This window comes from Sciurus vulgaris (assembly GCF_902686455.1).
Source record: "Sciurus vulgaris genome assembly, chromosome: 8".
Classification (NCBI taxonomy): Eukaryota; Metazoa; Chordata; class Mammalia; order Rodentia; family Sciuridae; genus Sciurus; species Sciurus vulgaris.
In genome coordinates, this window is record NC_136468.1 from 67,435,373 (window position 1) to 67,457,309 (window position 21,937).

Sequence of the window (21,937 nt, forward strand, 5' to 3'; positions counted from 1 at the left end):
TGCCACTGACCGTCGTCTTTAGCAGTCTCTTCCTCGGTTGCCTCCTCTAATCCTGCCGCTTTTAGTTTCACCTCTGGACAGTACTCATCATCTTGTTCATTGGAAGGTACAGCGGAGGTGATGGTTTCTTCTATTATTTTCCTTTCAGCTTCTCGCTCCAATTCCTCTATCTCCTGAAGGCGTTTTTCTAATAACTCAGCCTGCCTCTTCTGTTTCTTTTTCAGCTTTTTCTTCTTGTTTTTAGATATTTTTCCTATCTACAACATGTTAAGAAAATACCATAGGTCAGTTGGCTTCTTTGCAAAGCACCATATAACAGTACAAGTGCTGGCAGTATGGCAAACACTAACAATCAATTAAGTTCATTAGCAAAGAGAGATTATCTTGTGGTACTGTGTCTACTATCAGGTCTTACCCTCAGAGCAGTATACCTCCTCATCATTTCAACTCTAGGAGAATTGAATCGCTGAAACACCTGGATTTCAACAAGAAGCTCTTCTTGAAAGTTTTATTTGTTGCTGCTTTATACAAAGTAACATAATTCTCACCTCCTTACTGACAGAAAAGAAATGTCTGCCAAAACAGGTAGACAACAGCACTCACTGAGTCTGTCTCACAATGAGCTGTTATCAACATCCAAAACAACATGAACTTTAAGAAATGAGCCCATGAAGTAAAAAGGTAAAAAATCAAAAAGCCAGAGTTTTTGCCTGCTTTCAGCTATGGCCACCTGACTTGGAAAGCAAAGGAAATAGGAACCTTCAGCATTTCACAGGACTAGAGAGCACTGTGGAATGACTCGGGCTCCCCACATGGCCAGGAAGCCAAAGTCTCAGAGCTCCTCCTATATCGGAACTTCCATTCCAAAAGGAGGGCTGCTTCGCTGCACACAGGGTTTCCGACAGGCCCACAAAATAGATAATACTCTCTCATATTTAAACAATTATGTGAGAAAAAAAATTAGAGTATCAGTGTCAGAAGAATAGGTAACTGAGAATCCAGTGAGAAGTAATGTAAATTGATTTTGAAATAACCACATTTCCAACCCTTAAGCATCACCTCACAATTCAGGAGACTGCCCACAATAACCTAGAAAGTGCGTAAGGAAGACTCAACAGCTTTGATGACTCCAACTAGGCAGAAATCACTTCAACTTAAGACAAAGTCTTACATATTTAAGTATACAGAGCATTTATAAACAAGTCTACTTTTAATTTAATATATATTAGGACATTTGTTATCATTTGAAAAGCTTAGTAATGAGTCCCTTTTGACATGCTGAATTTAAGTAGATACTTAAGTACTTACAGGTTTTTGCTGTGGAGCCGTACTCACTAAAACACATAAAATAAAATGGATGTTAGAGGAAAACAGACACACACATTTAGGTAATTCAAACTGTAAAATGAATTGATTATTATCTATTAATATCCAACTTCAAAACTACTAAAAATTAAGAGTTTCTTTATTGTAGGGATCCACAGAAAATTTATTCAACTCAAAAGACTGATCCTTAAAGGGCAGAGCAAAAGTTGTTCATACTGTCGTTTCTCTTATTCATGTAAAATTAAACCCAATCCATTTCAAAGAGTCAATCTCAAGCATCCCCTATCAATTTAAGAAAATGAAGAGTTCACAAATCATAGTCATCAAGCCAAATTTGTTTATAGATAATGAGCAATTTAGATGAGAATACATATATCTTACTTTTGAAATTCACTTGGCAAACTTTATATAAATAAACTAAACCAAATCATATAGAAATTCTATTAGTAATACACAGCAATTTGCAGCAACGATTCCAAATCACATTAGACCCCTAACCAGCACCAAAAAGCTTGACAGGCTGTTTCTATGATCTAAAGTAACACCCTTATAGCAGACAGTAGGTGCAGTGAGGGAGGACACATCTCCCCAGAGCCGTAGTCACAGGAGTGTTAGCCCTGTACACCTGTGAAAAGACCATGCCAACACTACTAGTACTGAATTCTGTGAAATTTGGGAGAGTGGGGAACCACCCCTATATGCCAACATTCAAGTTACATGTCTTCTTCCCTATCTATCCCCTTAGGTCTTTCATATTTAATTCCAAATGCACTAGTTATAAATTCAGACTGATAGAGAATCCTAACAAACTGAAGCTAGAAAAAAATTTCCCATGACCATAGGTTGGCCACAAGAAAATGGTTACTCTACGTTCCTCCCTAGAGAAGTGGGTAACACAAGAAAATGTAGATACAGATGAAGCAACAGTTAAGAATCTAGGTGGTCTTTAAATGGAGGACACAAAGGTGAGTAATTCAAATATTAATATATCATGTAACTGGAACATCTTCTAAAGAAAACATTCCAGTTATTTCCAGCACACAAGTTCTTACAAAAAGTTCCTAATATGCATATACATATTTGACTCAACTGCGATCAATGTACAACTTTGCAATATCACAATGCCCTCAAGGCAACTGAAATGAAGAAGGATCAGCTAGCTCCCTTACCTGCAGACCCTGAAGGAGGAGGAGCACCTGCTTTCTGCCACTCAGTGGCCTCGGCTGCCATTCTTCTCACATATGCATCATCCACACACATCAAGATGTTTTCAGGCTTTATATCAGTATGAATAATCTTGCACTTACTGTGTAGATAATCTAAACCTTGAAGGACCTAGTTATAGTAAAATCAAAAGAGGAAAGGAGCTATTAATACTTTTATAATTTAATTTTTATTTGCAAAATACATTCACATAGCACAAAATTTAACAGACACAAAGGGTATTTGGTAAAAAAGCAAAAGCAAAAACAAAACCCTCCCACCTTTGCCTCCACAGGAATCCAGCCTCTCCCTTCTTTTTTTCCACTTTTTAAAAAATTTTTAAAAATTTTATTTTTACAGATGCATTTTGATTCACTGTACACAAATGGGGTACATTTTTTCATTTCTATGGTTGTCCATGATGTAGATTCATACCATTCGTGTAATCATACATGTACATAGGGTAATGATGTCTGTGACATTCCACCATTTTTCATACCTACCTCTCATTTCCCTCTACGTAATCTAAAGTTCCCCCATTCTTCTCTCACCACCCCCACCCTACCACCCCCTTTATATATCTTCATCCACTTATCAGGGAAAATATTCGGCCTTTGGTTTTTTGGGATTGGCTTATTTCACTTAGCATGATATTCTCCAATTCCATTCATTTATCTGTAAATGCCATAAGATTTCATCTTACTCCAATTAGAATGGCTATTATCAAGAACGCAAGCAATAACAGATGTTCGTGTGGCTCTAGGGGAAAAGGCACCATTTTTTACGTTGCTGGTGGAGTTGCAAATTGGTGCAATCACTGTGGAAAGCAGTGTGGAGAATCCTCAGAAAAGTTGGAATGACCCAGTTATCCCACTCTTCAGTTTATACCCAAAGGACTTAAAATTACATACTATAGTAATGCAGCCACATCAATGTTTATAGCAGTTCAATTCACAATAGCTAGATTGTGGAACCAACCTAGATGCCATTCAACAGATGAATGGATAAAGAACTGTGATATATACACAATGGAATGAATATTATTCAGCCTCTCCCTTCTATAAGCAACCAATGTGGAATATTACAGAGATCATTTATGCTCATGGAAGAAAATTTCTATATATACTTCTTTAATAACAACTTCATTGAAAAGTAATTCACATGTATAATTCACCTTAAGCGCACAACGTTGTTTAGATGGGCAACCATCACCACTGCCTAATTTAGAACATTTTCATTACCCCAACAAGAAACACCATGCCATTTAGTAGTCACTACCCATCTCCCTTCAACACCACCAAGCCCTGACCAGTCACGAATGTGCTTGCTGATTCTGGACATGATATTTAAAAGATACAGAATGATTTTCCAACTGGCATAATGTTCAAGGTTCATTCTTGTGCAAAATTCTTGCTAACTCATATTCTGCTATGTGGAATACAACATTCTGTTTATTTATTAGATGGTCATCTGGATTATATCCACTTTTTAAGGCTACTGAAAATAATAATGCTATGTTCAAGTATATGGAGAAGTTTTTGTGTGGGCATATTTTTTTATTTTCTTGACCTGGAGGGAAATTGTTGAGTCATATGATAACTACACATTTAGCCCTTTGATGAAGTACCCACACAGATTTCTACAGTGTTTATTCCTTTTTACATTCTTTTTTTGTTTTGTTTTGTTTTCTTTTGTTGAATTTTTTTGGTACTGGGCATTGAACTCAGGGGCATTCAACCACTGAGCCATATTCCCATCCCTATTCTTTGTTTTATTTAGAGACAGGGTTTTAATGAGTTGCTTAGTGCTTCACTTTTGTTGAGGCTGGCTTTGAACTCGAGATCTCCTGCCTCCACCTCCCAAGTCACTGGGATGACTCAGCCACAACACTCGGCTCCTTTTCACAATCTTACCAGCAACATATGAGGGTTCCAATTTCTTTATTAAGACCAACACTTACTTTTTTATTGTACTCACACTACTGAGTATGAAGTGGTATCCTCATTTAGCTGGTGTTGTTTTGAGACAGGGTTTCACTGTTTCCCAGGCTGCTCTTAAAGCCCTGGACTCAAGCAATCCTCATGCTTCACCCTGGCAAGTAGATGGGACTACAGGAATGTTGCCATACCCAACTAGCACTTTTAGTTTTGATTTTTATTTCCCTAGTGGTTAATGATGCATATATATTTTTACTATTTCAGAAAAAGGAGGAAAATACATGTATATATTTTCCCCCGCTTGGTGGTGCTGGGGACTGAACCCTGGGCCTTGTGCATGGTAAGCAAGCATTCTCAGTCCCAAGAAGGATATAATTTAAACAAAAAATAGCCTTGGTTTCTAAATAGCACTACAGCTGATTCTGTAAATTAAAAGTAAATATTGAACCAAAATATGTACATGCTTATCACATCAAACCAAACAAAACCTTACAGAGTGCCAATGACTTCAATGCAAGGCCCATGTTTCTCTGCAAATATTTCTGATGGAGAGGAATTTCTTCAATTATTTCCACATAAAAGTTAATTTTTAGAATACACATTTTTGTACATTAGAAATACTAACATCACCATTTTAACATTAAGTCATTTAAGCATCTTGTCCACAAGAAACTGGAAATGTAATAGAAATAAGCAGAAGATACATTGTATCACCCAAAACTAGATAACACCCAACAAAATCCCAATGTGTCTGCCTACCATCTGTAGCTGGCTAAATAACCTTCAAGGATGACACAACAATATTACAAAGTGAGAAGGAACAGAAATTTTTGAAGGAAAATTAATTTATGTCTCTTAAATAGGCATTACATAGATATTAAAACATCTATGATCACATAAAATAACTTTTCCATAGACACATTTTCACATGAATTCTCTGAAAGAACATCAGCTAGACTCTGATCAGAGACTATGAACTATATGAGGTGTTTGATATACAGCAGTAAAGAGAGTTCCCCAACTTAAAGGTCCTTACAGTTCTTCTGTTCGCATAGAGCTTACTCAATTCATGGCAGAGACTGGGGGTAGCAGTGACTAATCAAAAAGAAAAAAAGATGAATCAAGGGCAAACAAATATATCTTATCAAAATACTGACAAGTTGTTAGTAAGTACCAGTAAAATGGAAAAAAATAAGCCTAAAGAAAGACTTCAGATTTTTAATTTAGAATACTTACTGTTTAATACCTCAATTAAAATATGTTAAATTATGTTTAGAATGTCAAAGAACCAAGTCAGACGGACATCATTATGTATGTCTATAAAGTATAGGGTATACTCCCAAAGGGAATATAAGCTAATGAGTGTATAAGCTCTTCACTGACATTTCATGTATCTTCCTTGTGCAAATGAGTAAGAATGTGGAATATTTTTACATCCAAAAAAGATAGATTCTTAAAATTACAATAATGAACAAGCATAAAGGAACAAAATTTTGAATAAGTTTTAAAAACAGCTGAGAATTATTCCAACTGAAATTTCAGTTATCAAAAATTAACTCAAAGTAAAAATATTTACTAATTTACTTTGAGTTAATATTTCCTTTCCTAAAATACCTTTTGACCATCTTTTCATATACAAGTTGCCCTTATCTTTCCACCTTGGCTTCTTTCCCTTTAAAGACTGTGTCACTGTGTGGGAGGCTACACAGGTAAAAGCTAATGTGACTCAGTATGCAAATGTGTTAACTCGTTCCCAATGATAACAATGCTTGTCTCAAGACAAGCAAAGTGTTCTCAGTAAGAACTTAAGATTCCAGATTTCTTAAAATATTGGCTATTGCAATCAGTGGGGCTAACTTTCTTTGGGAGGCACTGGCTATAATGTCTGACAAAGAACACAAGGGAAAGACTCCACCACTGGGACCAAGTAAATGAAGAAAGGCGAAACATGCAGAAGGTGTTACAACACGACCTGGAGACTCAGACTGTTCTTACACTGCTGCACAAACATTCTTTAACCCGGCGCAGGTGGTAAACCCCTATGAGCTTCCATTTTCATGTCTAAAAAAGGGGGGAAACATAGTGACAATTGGACATGCCCTAGAAAACTCAAAAGCAAAGTCTACCACACAGGACTAAGAACAAATGGTAGAACTGAACTAAGTTAGATGAATTGTATTTATACTGACTACATAACCATAATTTCCCAAGGCACTTACTATAAAACTTCTCTGGTCTCAGTTGTCTCAATCTCTAATATATTAAGAGTTGTGTTGATTTTTTTTTAAAAATGGAACATCCCAGCAATAAAACTTCTGATTTCATAATTTCTTTACATTCTGAATTTTTATCTTTAAAAAAACAATCTTCAGCTATAGCTAATAACAATTTATTTTCAAAAACAGCATTTCTGTTTGTAACCAGTGCAGAGTAAAGTAATAAAGTATCCTAGACCAACACTGGTAAGAAATCTTACAACCATGTATACAGAATAACCATGATAGAGGAAAAATAAAAACAATGAATTAAGCTGCATGCCCAAAGATAGATGTCCCCTTAAAAAAATCTGATTAAACTTAAGGAACCTTTACTAATTTTTTTCTCCACGCCTTTTATTTTGAGACAGGATGTCCCTCAGTTGCCTGGCTGACTTGGAACTTGCGATTCTCCTACCTCTCAGACTTCTGAGTAGCTGGGATTACAGATGTGTGTCACTATGCCCAATTCATTAATATTTCCCTCTGTTGTCTTCACTTGTCAAATCAATGTATATTTTTCTCATCTGCCTAAAAAACATACTTGGTATCAGCAGGAGAAGCTGCAGAGATCCCTTTGCTGGCAAAGCTGACATCAAACCACTCACACATAGGCCAGAGGCAGGGTCATCAATCTAGATCACATACTTCAGAAGCAGGTGCCAGGTTTCTCCATGTGAAGCAGTGCAGAATTCAAGGGAGGAGGCAGAAGCCCCTCAGTTTCTTATTTAAGAACTAGCTACAGGCTCAGAGAAAGTCTCTTCCTGTCCCTAAACCTCAAATTCACCTGTAAAATCAGGAACACAGACAAGATGATTAGATTTCTTTCTGAACATCAGCCATTCCAGATAGCATCTACTGTTTTAAATACGCTCCTCTCCAACATGACTTGCTTGAAACAAGTCCTGTAATCTTGCAGATAAAAGGAGGAACAAGTGTGCAGCCTAGTCTAGAAGGCTATCTCCCTGGCCCATCACTGTCCAGAGAGTGAAGTTTCGCCTCGAATTGTAATTGTGAAGAGTAAATAATGAGAGCAACTTTCCAAGCTATGTTCTGATTTTGTTAACAATGTGGAACTTTCTTTCTTCCACACCTGAACACAGGACATCGGGCAATAAGACTGCCTGGTTCCCATCCTGTTGGTAACAAGTTAATGAATGAAGTTCCAAGGGAGTTTCAAAGGCAGCCAGATGGGCTGGCAGAGGAGAGGAGGCTGGCCCCAAGCAGGAGTCCTTAATTTAGATATTAATTACTTGTGGGTGTACGGGAAAACACCAGAGGGTTTTCCACAAGCCCAGAAAATTTCATACTAGCAAAGCTCTTCCTCAATAAAACAGACATAAGGCAAATCCTGCAAACTGGTTGTGAAAACCATTATGTTAACATGAATGAAGTAGTATGGGAAATACATGTTATAATAAAAGAGGACAAGAATGAGACACATGCTCAGACAGTAAAATTCTGTGGATATTGTCTTTAGCCATGCTGCTCTGAAACCTCCTCTAACTTGTGAAAATGAATGAGAAAATCTAGCAGCTGTACTGCTGAAAGAAGAAAGAAGGTGCAGCTGCTGTACCCAGCACTCAGCCCGCAGGGAGCCCAAAGGAGACTTACTTCTACTCAAAGGGAGCCATTAACCACACTGTGAGCTGCCGACCGAGGATTCTGCGAATTGCAAGTTTATGCAGAATCACAAGAACTACACCACACCAAACAAATGCAATATTGAAATGTCGGTTAATTTACTTATTTATTTATTTGTTTGTTTATTTTATTTTTTGGTGACAGGGTCTTGCTAAATTGCTTAGGGCCTCCCTAAATTGCTGAGGCTGGCTTTGAATTTACAATCCTCCTGCCTCAGCTCAAGTTGCTGGTATTACAGATGAGCACTACTGGGCCCAGCTTAGAAACGACTGTTAATTTAAAGTTTCTCATCTAAAACTGAACAATACTAGTTCAATCACAATGAATTCACTGATACCTAGGACAACTGATATCATTAACATGGTAAATGAATGAAAAGTATATTTTAAAAAAATTAGTGATAAAAAGGAAACAATCTGCCAGGATCTGCCAACCCAGAGAGTGGATTTGAGAAAACAATGGTTTTAACATTTTCATTAGCTAATATATTATAATCTACCTATTTCATAAAAACTAATGGCTGTACTGTTTTAAAAATTAGATTTCTAGTGCTACCACTTTTCCATTTTCCACCATATTTTTTATTAGCACATTATAAATTGTACATCATGGGGGGATTCATTGTTACATATGTGTATATGCACACAAGGTAATAGTATAATGTGGCTAGTATTATTCCCCACAATTTCTCTTTTCCCTCTACTTCTCCCTCCCCCAGAATCCTTTCCTCTATTCTACTGATCTTTTTTCCATCTTCATAATATTTTCCCCTACCATTCCCTCTCCTTTTTCCTCTCTAGATTTCCCATAAGAGAAAGCATACTACCCTTGACCTTCTGAGTTTGATGTTTTCACATGACATAATTTTCTCCATTTGCACTCATTTTACTGAAAATGACATGATTTCAAATAAAACTCCATTGTGTATATATAGCACATTTTCTTCATCCATTCATTCACTGATGTACACTTAGGTTGGCTGCATAGTTTAGTATTGTGAAATGTGCTACTATTAACATGGCTATGCATGCAACAGTATGGTATGATGATTTTAATTCTTTAGATAAATACCAAGGAGTGGTACAAATGGGTCTTATGCTGGTTCCATGCCTAATATTTTGAGGGACCTCCACACTGATTTCCTCAATGGCTGTACTAACTGGCAATCCCACCAACAACGTGAAAGTGCTCCTTTTTCTCCACATTCTCTCAGGCATTTATTATTATTTTAATTCTTGATAGCTGCCACTCTAACTGGAGTGAGATAAAATTTCAATGTAATTTTGATCTTCATTTCCCTAATTGCTAAAGATGTTGAACATTTCTTCATATATATGTTGACCATCTGTATTTCCTCTTTTGAGAAGTGTCTCCTTAGTTCATCTGCCCATTTATTAACTGGGGTTATTTCTTCTGTTGGTGTTTTTTGAGTTCTTCATATATTCTGGATATTAATCCTCAGTCAGAAGAGTAGCTAGAAAAGATTTTCTCCCATTCTGCAGGTCCTCTCTTCACATTCTTGTTTTCTTGGCTGTGCAGAAGCTTTTTAATTTGATGCATCCTATTAATTCTTGGTGTTATTTCCTGAGCCTTAGGGTTCCTATTCAGACAGCTGTTACCTGTGCCTGTATGTTGGAGTATTGATACCAGCTTTACTATAAGACACAAGATGATCATTTACCCCAGACATGGAAGTACACCTTTCACAGATATGCTATGATTTATAATAACCCCAAATCTTTCTATGTAGGATATTTCACACTATCCCACAGTTTAATGCATGGATCCTAGAGTTACACCATCTAGATTCAAGTCCCCAATCACCAGAGTAACTATGGAATGCTGGGGAAAATTTCGTCCTCTCTGTGCAGTATCTTCTGTGGAACAGAGACAATAACACTGCTGTCCTCAATGGTATATAGTTAGCATAATACAAATAAAGCACATAAAGCAACAATGCCTGACAGAACATGAAAACTGAGCATATGATCACAATAACAGACTAATAATTTAAAAGTTCAGGGCTATAAGCTATAACTGAATTGTTCCAGCATTACAATAAAGTCACCAAAATCAGAGTCTTGCCCTTAGCAAGCCTCCTTTAACTGATGGCAAGTAGTCACCTTCTTAAAAGATTTCTATAAAGAGCAGTGTGGTTAAAATATAAAGCTCTGAAAAGTAAAAGTCCAACTTCATCTGAATTACATAAGAAAGTCAAAACCACTTTTAAATGGTACCAAAGGATTTTAAAGAAATCATCACCTGAGGTACATCTTTTAATGTACAGAAGTCATGCCAAACAAGTTCCTTTCTATTCAGTTTAGAAAGTGGGGAAAACGCAGGGATAGGGATAGGAAACATGATAGAATGAATCCAACGTAACTTTCCTATGTTCATATGTGAACACACCACCAGTGTAACTGCATCGTGTACAACCACAACAATGAGAAGTTACATTCCTCATGTATAAAAAGAGCAAATGTTTAAAATTTCAAAGGGGGGAGGGGAGATAGACATAAAATAGACCTTATTAACTTGATTTAACATGAAAGATAGGAGGCAAATAAATAGCCACAAGATTCCATCACGCTTGAGGCCACAGAAGCATCCATGGAGAAGGATGGGGGTGGGGATGCACAGTGTGTCCCCAACATGCATACCAACAGTCATCAGGATGGCACTTTTTTTTGCACCAGCACAGGAAACAGCATGGCTAAAGAGGGACAGCTAAGAACTGATCAAAGGATTGATTATAGTATACAGGAACTCCTAAAAGAGCAGTTGAATCTATTTTGTCATTACCTTTGGGGAAAAAAAATGATAACATATATCTATGAGCCCTTTAAATCGTAGAAAAGTCAGTCATTTTAGAAAACAAGGGGTAACATACATTTCTTCCATCATTTAGGAAAAACAACCTACCACAATACTTCTGTATACTCTAATATATGAAAAAAGATAACAAGAGATGTGTGACTCATAATACACGATCCTTCACTTCAAGGTGACCACAGGAGTTAGGGAGACATGATGACCAGTTTGTACTGCTCACTATGATGGATGCTTCATAAACAGTCCCTTATTCTTAATCTTCATATTAAAGCTACAACTTGTTCATTATTATCCAAAGTTTAAAACTCATGAACTAGACTCACAGAGGATAAATAGCTTGATCAGGGTCACAAAACAGAATATCAAAGTAGAATATGAAATCAAATCTTGTTCCTAAAGCACATACACCTTGCACTTTACCCTATCCCTATGATTCTTAAAGAGAGGGAATTTAGCTCCCCAGTGAACATTTGACAAAATTTAGAGGTATCTAGGGTATAGAGGCAAGGGATGCTACTATATAACCTGCAATGTACAGGACAGGCCTCCCCAACAAAAAATTATATAGTCCAAAAAGTCAACAGTGCCAGGATTGAGAAGACCTGGCCTGAAAGCCTGGAAGACCTGGAAATCAAGTAAAGGACTCAGTGTGGGCTGTAGGTGTCCCAGGGAGGGAAGAAATAGCACTGTCACCTGGGGTGGTGAGAGATCTTTGTCACAGAGGATTTTGATTAAACCTTAAAACATGTGGAAAGAAAACAAAAAGAATGGCACTTTTAGCAACCTAGAACAAAAGAAACAAAGATACAGAGATAAAAAACAGCAAGATGTATTAATGGGTCAAGATGTTCATCATTAAGTACTTTCAGGAAACTAACTCTAAAATGAAACAAGTAAAAACTTATGAATAAAAATTGTGTTAGGACATGTTTGAAGGAGGAAAAACTGGGGTACCTGAAAGATGTAAATTACTGTTTGTGAGGGGAAATATGAGATGACACCAGATGATAGAAAACCTTAAACAGGTTCTCTGGAAGAAGTGGTTTAACTTCTATTGAACACAGGCCCAGGAAAATTCCAAATATGTAATATACTGCTTGGCAAAAAATGGTGAACACTGAGCTCTGGTGCCAGACTTTCCTGGTTTCATTTCTCCTACGTAGTACTTTTTAAATCAACTAGAGGTAAATTACTTAGTATTTCTATGCCTCAGTTTCCTCTTCCATAAAGTCAGGAAAATAACACTTATTCTATAGCACTATTGTGAGGATTTAGTGAATTAAACCACATCAAGTACTCACAACTATGCCTAGTACATACTAAGTGTGAATAAATATTTGCTAATATTAATAGTAGTGTCTCTACATCTTCACAATAATCTAAGGAGGAATGTACCATTATTACTGAATTATTCCCACTTTATTCATGAAATTGTGGCTAGGAGCATTATGGACAAAGTTCTTTAGGTCAAGTGGGATATGGCTAACTCCAAATCCAAGTTTTTAATCACTATATATTTCTTCATAAGTCTGAGCAAACTTTAGGCAATGGAAACCACTAAAGGTTTGTAAGTGGGGAATAGGCACTAATAAGGCAAGTCTTGTTTTTCAGAAGGTACTGGCAATGGAAAGGAAAACAAACTAGATTAAGATGGGCTGGATGCAGGGAAAGCAGAGAGAGGCCTATGAGAGGTGCTGGCAGGAGGTGATAAGTCTTCACTGATGATTATGGCACTGAAAATACAAGGAACTTCAAAAGTAAAAGGCATGAGCACAGGAGAGTTCAATGGCCATATTCCTGGTGATGTAACACAAGTGACAGAGCAACAAGAGTTACTGAAAGGTGGTCCGATACACCTGGCTACTAAGGCAAAGAAAGGTTAATAGTGAAAGAATATTAAGAAATTGCCCTAACCTGCCTTTTTCTGAGAAATTAAATAACTGTGAGGTCTATCAGTAAAGGATCTTCCCACTACTACCAAAAGGGAGAAATACTGAAAACAAGCTGAATCGATAATGAAAGGAAACACAGGTATACAGAGTATTAACTAAGAGATGTAACAATTTATTACACTGAAAATTATAAGTTTAAAAAATCCCGATTTCACGATATTCTTCTTAAATAAAGGTGGGGTCACACACACCCCAAAACAAAATTAATTCCATTAATATGACTTATAGAACAAAGTGAAGGCTACGTGGCAAAATCAAAATTTTTCTGGACCAATGACAAACACTATAAGAGTTCTTTCTCAGTTGTCACAAAGACAAGGTCATGTGAATTCTGTGAGGATAATGTAGTCATCAAATCACCTATTTATACAATTATACACAGAAGTTCCATGAAACAGAACTTCATCCTTCAATTCATAGACTGCTTCACTTGATAAGAATGGCAAATCTGGCCATTCTAGAATATAAAATGAACACCAATGATTCATCTGCAACTACCCCTTCTTACACTGCCAGACCTATACAGTATTAGACATCTCTGAAAGTATAGAGTTCTGGAAAATGATGGAGCCTGAGTGAAATGCATACAGGAAGCTATTTCTGAAATTATTTATTATTTGTTAGAATATGCAAATTCTTTAATATTTAATTATTTAATCAGAGATAATTACAAGAGTCTTCCCAAGTGTTAACAATGTGAATTTTTTAAAAGAGTTTTAGAGGTGCCACTAAAAGTTACAAATGCCTGAGTGTCATTTAGGGATAGAATGACTCCAGGTAACATTAATTTCACCATCACCACATAACCTCTTCCACATTAAAGAAAAATTATTCATTCATTTGAGATATTACCGTATGTTAGATGAATGAAATGCTACTACCTGGAATCTACAAGGGAATAGATATATTATTTAATAAAATTCACAGCATTTATAAAAGCATGCATATACCCCTAAACATAATATTATGTACAAGTATCTCAATCTAACTGAAATGAGCCAATGAAAAAGCATTCCCTCTCCAACCCCTCCTTCTCAAATAACATCTGTAATGCTGGAAGACAAGCTGCCAATCTTCAGCACAAAAGGTAAAAGATAAGTGAAGAAATTTATACATAGGCAGGGTAAACAAAATTATTTGCAAACAATTCATAAGCAAAACCCAAGATGTTTATACCACACAAATTTAAGCTTCAAAATTTTTATAAAATAGGCTTAGAGGGGCTAGGGTTGTGGTTTAGTGGAAGAATGCTTGCCTGGCAAGTGTGAGGCCCTGAGTTCAATCCTCAGCATAAATAAAGTCCATTGATAACTTTTAAAATGTTTTTTAAAAACAAGCTTACTCATGTGCCTGTATGCAAACTTATACTATCTAGGAAGGTTCTTTTCTAGGTACCTAACTCTTGAATTCACGAAACTTCTTGAATGCTTGTGATTCTTTTCCTACTTTGGAATTCTGGACTGAGGTGTGTATTTTATGTCTAGAACCCCTGGGTAGGCCTAGTCCAAGCTCTGGGCCTGGTGATAGGGGAGGGGTTCCTAGCCATATAGCCCTCTTCTCAAGCAAACCAAACAATCTCCTTGATATACTAATCTATAGGATCATTCATGGTAATTTTCCACTACACCATAACAGGTAATCCAGGATAAATCGCATCTGCAATGTTCCTGATTTAGAAGGTATAAGCAACAAATAGAATGCAGATCTATGTATTCTATGCAGAAAAGTGAATCTGGTAAACATGGCTAGTTAGGACATCTTCTGATCATTAGACTTTTATTCTATATATGTGTGACAGAGCATCACTGTTAAGTCAGTCCTTAGGTCAGGATTTTCTTTCAGCAAGGCAAATGAACAAATGACAAATCTAATGCAGTATTCCCTATATAACATAAACCCACGTATTAGTATCTCAATCCAACTGAAATAAGTCAAGCCTTTCTCTCTCCAGGCCCTTGTTTCATGACCTACATATTCTATCCCCTAACTTTTTGAACTCCTCTTAAACTGAGGTATAATTAACAATAAAAATTGAATACATCTGCTGAGTAATGTTTTGATATGTGTATATACTGCATCATAAATAATTATAAATGAGTTAATAAACCTTTATTCTCATAGTTCTTTGTGTGTGGAGAAAATACTTAAGATCAATTCTTTTGTAAATTTCAAGTATAAATATTGCTAATTACAGTCACCATTGTAAATTCGATCCCCTAAATTTACTCCCCTTATTACTGTGAGTCTGAAAACTACACAAGTTATTTTTGACTTTTCACTCCATCCAAGGATAGTTAGAAATAGTAAGTGAATGCAATAAATTACTTGTTCTGAATTATTTTGTAAGGGCCTAAATGGAATATTTTGTAGTAAGTATACTGGATACAATAATTTGTGATTATATCATATCACTTACATCAAAAAGGACTGATATAACCAAAGAAATGTATGCCTTACATTTATATATTGTTCTTCCTTTACAACACAGCATGGACTATTATTAAATAAACATCAATCTGATTTCACAGGTGTTTTCAAAATGTTTTCCATTCATTCACTCATTCAAAACAAAAATCCATGGTGAAAAGCTAGCCAACTAGGCATTAGGGATGGAGGTACTCTCGGAAGCCTCACCTGTCGAATGATACTCTTCACACAACGTACTGGGAGGCCTTGATAGTTGGACTTGATGATCCACTTAAGGAGGTGGTGGCCAAGCACTTCAAAGACCATGCAGACATCTAGGACACGGTTAAGGATCATCTATGGATGCACTTCCTAGAATGTGGCAGTTAGTGAAAAGCAGAAGCAGCAGCATTCTGTCACTTATAAAACATTTATTTCTTCATAAAACACCACAGTAATAGTATCTGTAAATCCAAAAGTGATAGTATTTATTATATGCTATACATTATACAATGTGTACTTTATACCACCTTAGGAAATATTTAATTGCCCCATTGTGGGAATGAGGAGAGTGTGACTTCAGAGTCCAATGGTGGCTAAAGCAGACTCCAGCTCACACTGCACGGCACTCTCCTGTCCCCCAAAGTTTCTCTCAGCACTTACAGAGGAAGAGGAAAACAGTCCAGACTGAAACCTCACAGGAACTGATGTGAGCAAAATTGCAGCGTCCAAAGAATCCTAACTGCCTGCCTAAACCTCTGATGAACAGGTCACAAATAATACATTATCAAATAGAAATTTCACAAAACATGGGGTACAGTGACACATGACTGTACTCCCAGTACTTGGGAGGCTGAGTCAGCCTCAGTAACTCAGCAAGGTCCTAAGCAACTCAGCGAGATCCTGTTTCTAAATAAAATATAAAAAAGGGTCTGGGGATGTGGTTCAGTGCCCCTGGGTTTAATCCCCAGTCAGAAGTAAGCAATGAATCAATGAATGAATTAACTAATTAATTAGTTTACCAAACACAGTGAGAAGAGCTATTAATCTTTTCCTTCAAAAATATCTTTTACTGCATAACTAGATCCATTTTAATACTATAGGCAGCTGTTAAGAATGTATGATTCTAATTTAAGACAGAGTATTAGGGCCACTCTGTAACAATGAAACTCAGAAATCTGAAACCCTTCAAAACCTTTTAAAGTCACTTAACAGAGATAGGACTTACATATAAAAAGTTGTAGATCTTTAATATATACTTCTTAATGTGAGTAGAGACCAGTATGTACCTATGAAAACATCACCACTAAGGCCATAAAGGTATATACAAAGGAACTGAAATCAGGATCCTATGTCCATTGCAGCACCACTCAAAACAGCCAAGACAAGGAAGGAACAGCCTACATGTCCACTGATGGACAACTGGATAAAGAATATGGGGGCACATACATACAATGGAACATTATTCAACCACCCCAAGATTTTTGAAAATTAAAAATTCTACTAACCACTGACCATCCAGAACCATCATCCACAAATTTCATCATGTAATACCTTTATGCCATTCATATGGGAAGATTTTAAATGGCCTTAAAACCCTTTGAGAATATTTTGATCATCCCTGGAGGCTACAGTACACTTTATGATCACAAAAGATAAGTTGATTAAATATTTTTACACAATATCTGGATCTACCACAACATCATAATAGCTATTAATTATTTCTAGTGAAAAGAAGAAAAACATTTTAATTCTGTTGAGGAACTTATGCACTACAGATGTATGCAAAGATGATCTAAAGCCAGACATTTCTTACTAGTTCCCAGTCTTATTATAAACTAAGGACTAAAGTTAGTAGCAGACATATGACCCAAGTCTCAAAGCATTGGTAAATCTGTACCATGATGATTTCTTAGCATTTTATTTAACACTAAACATAGCCAATACCATGTATACTTTTTTAAAGAAAAATCTGTTTACCTACAAATCAGGTGGTTTCTCCAAAGAAACCATCTCCCTGTTTGTGGTCTGAGGAATTGCCTTGTGGTTCTAACACAAAATAACTGCAATCATGCACTTCAACAAACAGACTCAAGCAGGGACAGTGAAGTTCAGCACTACTTACCTACCTACCTACCTACTAGAAAAAAAATGAGCTCAGTACTTTAAGAGAAATGGTCTTAAGGCAAAGACTGAGTTAACATCAGCAGACCTTTGTATTTCCCAGTATCTGAGTCCAATTTCTGTAATAAATATGAAGCATATAGAGTGACAGAGTACTTCCCTAAAGGATCATAACTGAGTAGATGCTGACAGCAATGTCATTCTAGGGTTTAAGAAGGGAAATGACCTAGTGCCTGGAGCTTGAGAATGTCAAGTATCAAGATACTGGATCTGTTCAAATACCACGTTTGCAAGAGAGCAAAAGTTCTGAAATGAGCCAGAGACTTTAGCTCTTGACATACCCTATAGGACTCATTAGTTGCACTCTTCCTGAACCTTAGGAAATGAAAGCATCACTTGCCCCAAATACAAAAAGGGCATCTCAGAGGATCCAACATGAAAATAAGGACAAAGTATTATGGAAACAACACAAATTACCTCTTCCTTCCATTGCGCTCTCAGCTTTGAACTATATGTTTTAGGAAACTTTGCTCTCTATCATTTGCTCCCTAGGGCTGCCCATTCCCAACTTTCTTGGCAGAGGGAGAGGAGGATAAACCGACCACTCCTTTCCACAACCCCAAATCACTTACTCCCAGGTCCCTCAAAACCAACAGGTACCTACACAACTGATGTTCTCACGAGAGAAAGGGAAGTCATGATATGGCTTGGTTCTGTCTTCTGGCTGGACACATTTATTTTCTAACAGGGTCTAGAATTAAAATGAAGGCCATACTTTCTAAAAAGCAACAGGAACATCTACTCATAAGCTAAACAAGAAACTATTTCATCTTTCAAGAACATTTACTTCTACCAGCATAATTTCTTTTCAAGAAAGCAGGTATTTTTTGTAGTATGCCAATTAAAAAAAAAAAAAAGAGAAAAACTATAAATTGAACCCTTTAATCTTAAATTACACAGCTAAATTAAGTGGATGAAGACTTAAGAGAAAGATAACTTAGAAAATAACCTTGTTTCTTGAAGTGTGATTTTAACAAGTCTTTAAAAAGTCATTTTTGCACAGGGTGTGGTGGCACACACCTACAAACCCAGCAACTCAGGAGACTGAGGCAGAAGGATGGCAAGTTTGAGATAAGCTGCAGCAACTTAGCAAGGCCTTCAGCAACTTAAGGAAATTCTGCCTCAAAATAAAAAATAAAAAGGACTGGGGATGTGGTTCACTGGTTAGGCACCCCTGGATTCAACCCCAGGTACAAAAGAAAAAAAAAAAAAGTTAAAAAGTCATTTTTGCAATACCAAGAAATTCTGAATGAATCTTATTCATTGTGTTTTATGGTCACGTTAAAAAAAAAAAAAAAATCCACAAATTTTTTTTTTTTTTTTTTTTTTTAACAACATGCACACTGAAATTTATAGAGGTAAAAGGACATGACTTCTAGGATTTGTTTTAAAATAATTCGGCAAGAGAGAAAAGATAGATGAAGAAATTAAGGCCAGATCTTGACAATCATTGAATCTGGGTAATGGATTTTCAGAAATTCACTGTACTATACTCTCTGCTTTTATGTATGTTTCAAACTCTTCATAATAAAAGTTTTAATAGAAAAACACTGGCGATCTCTTCCATTTACCTACTACTAAGATTATCACTTTCCTTTTACCAAGGTTTTACAGAGCAGACAAATTGGAAGGAAACAAAATAAAACCAGGGGCTCGGGATGTAGCTCAGTGCTAGAGTGCTTGCCTACTAAGCAGGTAGCGCTGACTTCAATCCCCAGAACTGGAAAAATAAATGCACACACCAAAAATCAAAAATACCAAACCTTCCATGTTCACCAGCAGGAAGATTATACTCTGCAGGAACAATTAATTGTATCATTCTAGAAAATGAATTCAGTGTTATTAGGACCATGTAATACCAATATTACTCGAATTTAACTTTGGGATATCAGCATTTTTCCTCATTACTGAGTCAGCAAATACTTCAGCCTCATACAGTGCTTTGTAGCTATTGGAACATACTACATGGACCCTGTACACTGATTTTAAAAGGTTTAAAGCACAAAGAAGTGCTGGCACACACTTCCACCTATCACTGCAAAAATAAACTAATTTTATTCAAAAACCAAGTCAAGTTTTTCTTTTCTTTTTTTTTTTAATTCCCACTTTCTAAGATGCTACTATACCAAAACCACTAACACAGCAGTCTAGGTGTACTACTTATTAGACTTCACAATAATCTTAAGAGGACTTAAGTGGAGGGATGCAGCAGAAACAACGTCTACAAAAAAAACATAAAATAACACCTCTTTTTTTTTTTTTTTTTTTTTTTAAAGTAAAAATAGAAGAGTAAATTATACTTCAGTCATCGGAAAGGAAAGGATACGTATCCCATTCATGCCTGAGATCTTGAAGTCATCAATGAGCTGGACCACCATGTCTTTGTTTGGGTCACTAGGATCACTTTCTCGAACCTATGGAAAGAAAAATGGACACAAAAACAGAGGAGTTTGAAGTTGAGAATTTTTACCATAAGGCCAAACAACAAAGTGGTATTTTTCAAATAAAAGATTTGGCATTGGAACTCATAAAAAACAGATTCTACTTCAATTGAGTATCACCAAGAAGAACCCCTTAGTAAAATTTGTCACTTATTTTTCTTATATTATTCACATTTTTGCAGTACTTACACATTTTAGCAATTTTATTTCATCCAAGGCTGTCTCTGTATAATGCTGGGCACTTTTTACAACTTTCATTGCAACAAATCTTTTCCCCCTTTAAAAAAGAAAAAAAAACAAACAAAACAAAACATAGTAATTTATATTATCAGCATAAAAAGTGATTATTACAATGAGATCTATCCATTAGAGGGAGATTTTTCTTTTACAATGGTATTTTTTAAAATTTGGGGGCCACAATTATGTAGTACATCCATGGGTCAAGACAATTACTTTTATGCTTTTTTTCTTCCCTAACTAAAATTAAGTAGACCAGAAAAATGTCAGTTAACACACAGCAAGGAAGAATGACTCATTTCACTTCATATACATACACACATACATATACATGTGTATATGAACTGAGAAGCAATTAAGTTTCTTTCTGGGGATCATGGCTTTTCTTTTTATTTTGTACTGGGGGTTGAACCCAGAGGCACTTTACCACTAAGCTATATACCCAGTCATTTTTATTTTTATTTTTGAGAAAGGGTTTCACTAAGATGCCAAGACTGGCCTCAAACTTGAGAACCTCCTGCCTTAGCCTCCAGAGTTGCTGGGATTATAGGCATACACCACCACATCCAGCCGGACGATGGCTTTTAAATAATGTCACAAACACTAATTTGAAAAGCCTATACATTATTAATTTTATATCTGAATGCTTTCTGATATTGATAATTTACTAGAAAAGTAATATGACCCCAATGAAAAGCAATTTCAAGGAAAAAGCTTAAAAAATAGAAAAGAAAGCTATTATGTTTAAAAACCTAACCTAAAGAACTTCAAAATATAAATCTAACTAGCTGAAGCAGGCCTGTGCTAAGCAGCACATTACGTGCTACAACAGTGAGAAAAACTTCAGCCACATCTTCTTAGGAAACAATGTTTAAGTAGACCAGGAATCAAGTGCACAAATGACGAAGAACACTTACTGCATATCCCAGCACAGCCAGACAGTGGAGAAGTGCCCCCATCCTAGCTTTCTAATGACATGATACCGACCATTGAAGAGGTCTCCAATTTTCACTGGATGATAGCCACCTTAAAAAAAAGAAAGAAAAGAAAATTCAAAATCCCAGGAAAATAGTACTACTTTTCAGTGTCTTTTGTCAATTCTGGATGTCATGAATGAAAGGTCTGAAATAACAGCATGATTAAAATGTTTAAGATATATTTTTTTCCAGGATTATCTTTCATCATCAGAAAAGTATCCGATGAATTCCCATTATGTTTTTTGCTAATCTTTAATAAAAAATTTAAAAGGCAAAAAACCATCCAGCACTCCCTAACAATAATTGAAGTTTTGTTTCTCGGTCAATGTTTCTACATGTATACCAACTCTTGACATTTACAAAAGAATTTTCTTCTAAATTAAAATTAAACTCAAATATTTTTTCCATCTGTACAAATCTCAGGAAATTAAAGGATGCTTAGTCTGCATTATTTTGCATACACCAACAGTTTTTCTATCCAGTAAGCAACAGGATAACATTGACCTTTTTGTTTTTTTAAGTTGTAGATGGACACAATACCTT

The 21,937-nt window shown here is 36.1% G+C and overlaps 1 protein-coding gene across 8 annotated transcripts in view; it reads right to left on the bottom strand.

Annotated features, from left to right (window-relative positions):
• Positions 1-21,937, bottom strand: part of SRPK2 (SRSF protein kinase 2) — a 204,787-nt gene that overhangs the window by 29,133 nt on the left and 153,717 nt on the right. For all 8 annotated transcript variants that reach the window (XM_079150013.1, XM_079150016.1, XM_079150015.1 and 5 more), the window contains 7 exons: positions 21,335-21,443; positions 20,370-20,457; positions 20,066-20,153; positions 15,784-15,890; positions 2,496-2,661; positions 1,309-1,334; positions 11-257 (listed from right to left, as the gene is read on the bottom strand). In XM_079150013.1, coding sequence (XP_079006139.1) covers positions 11-257; positions 1,309-1,334; positions 2,496-2,661; positions 15,784-15,890; positions 20,066-20,153; positions 20,370-20,457; positions 21,335-21,443 — 831 coding nt within the window. The remainder of the gene's footprint in view (positions 1-10; positions 258-1,308; positions 1,335-2,495; positions 2,662-15,783; positions 15,891-20,065; positions 20,154-20,369; positions 20,458-21,334; positions 21,444-21,937) is intronic.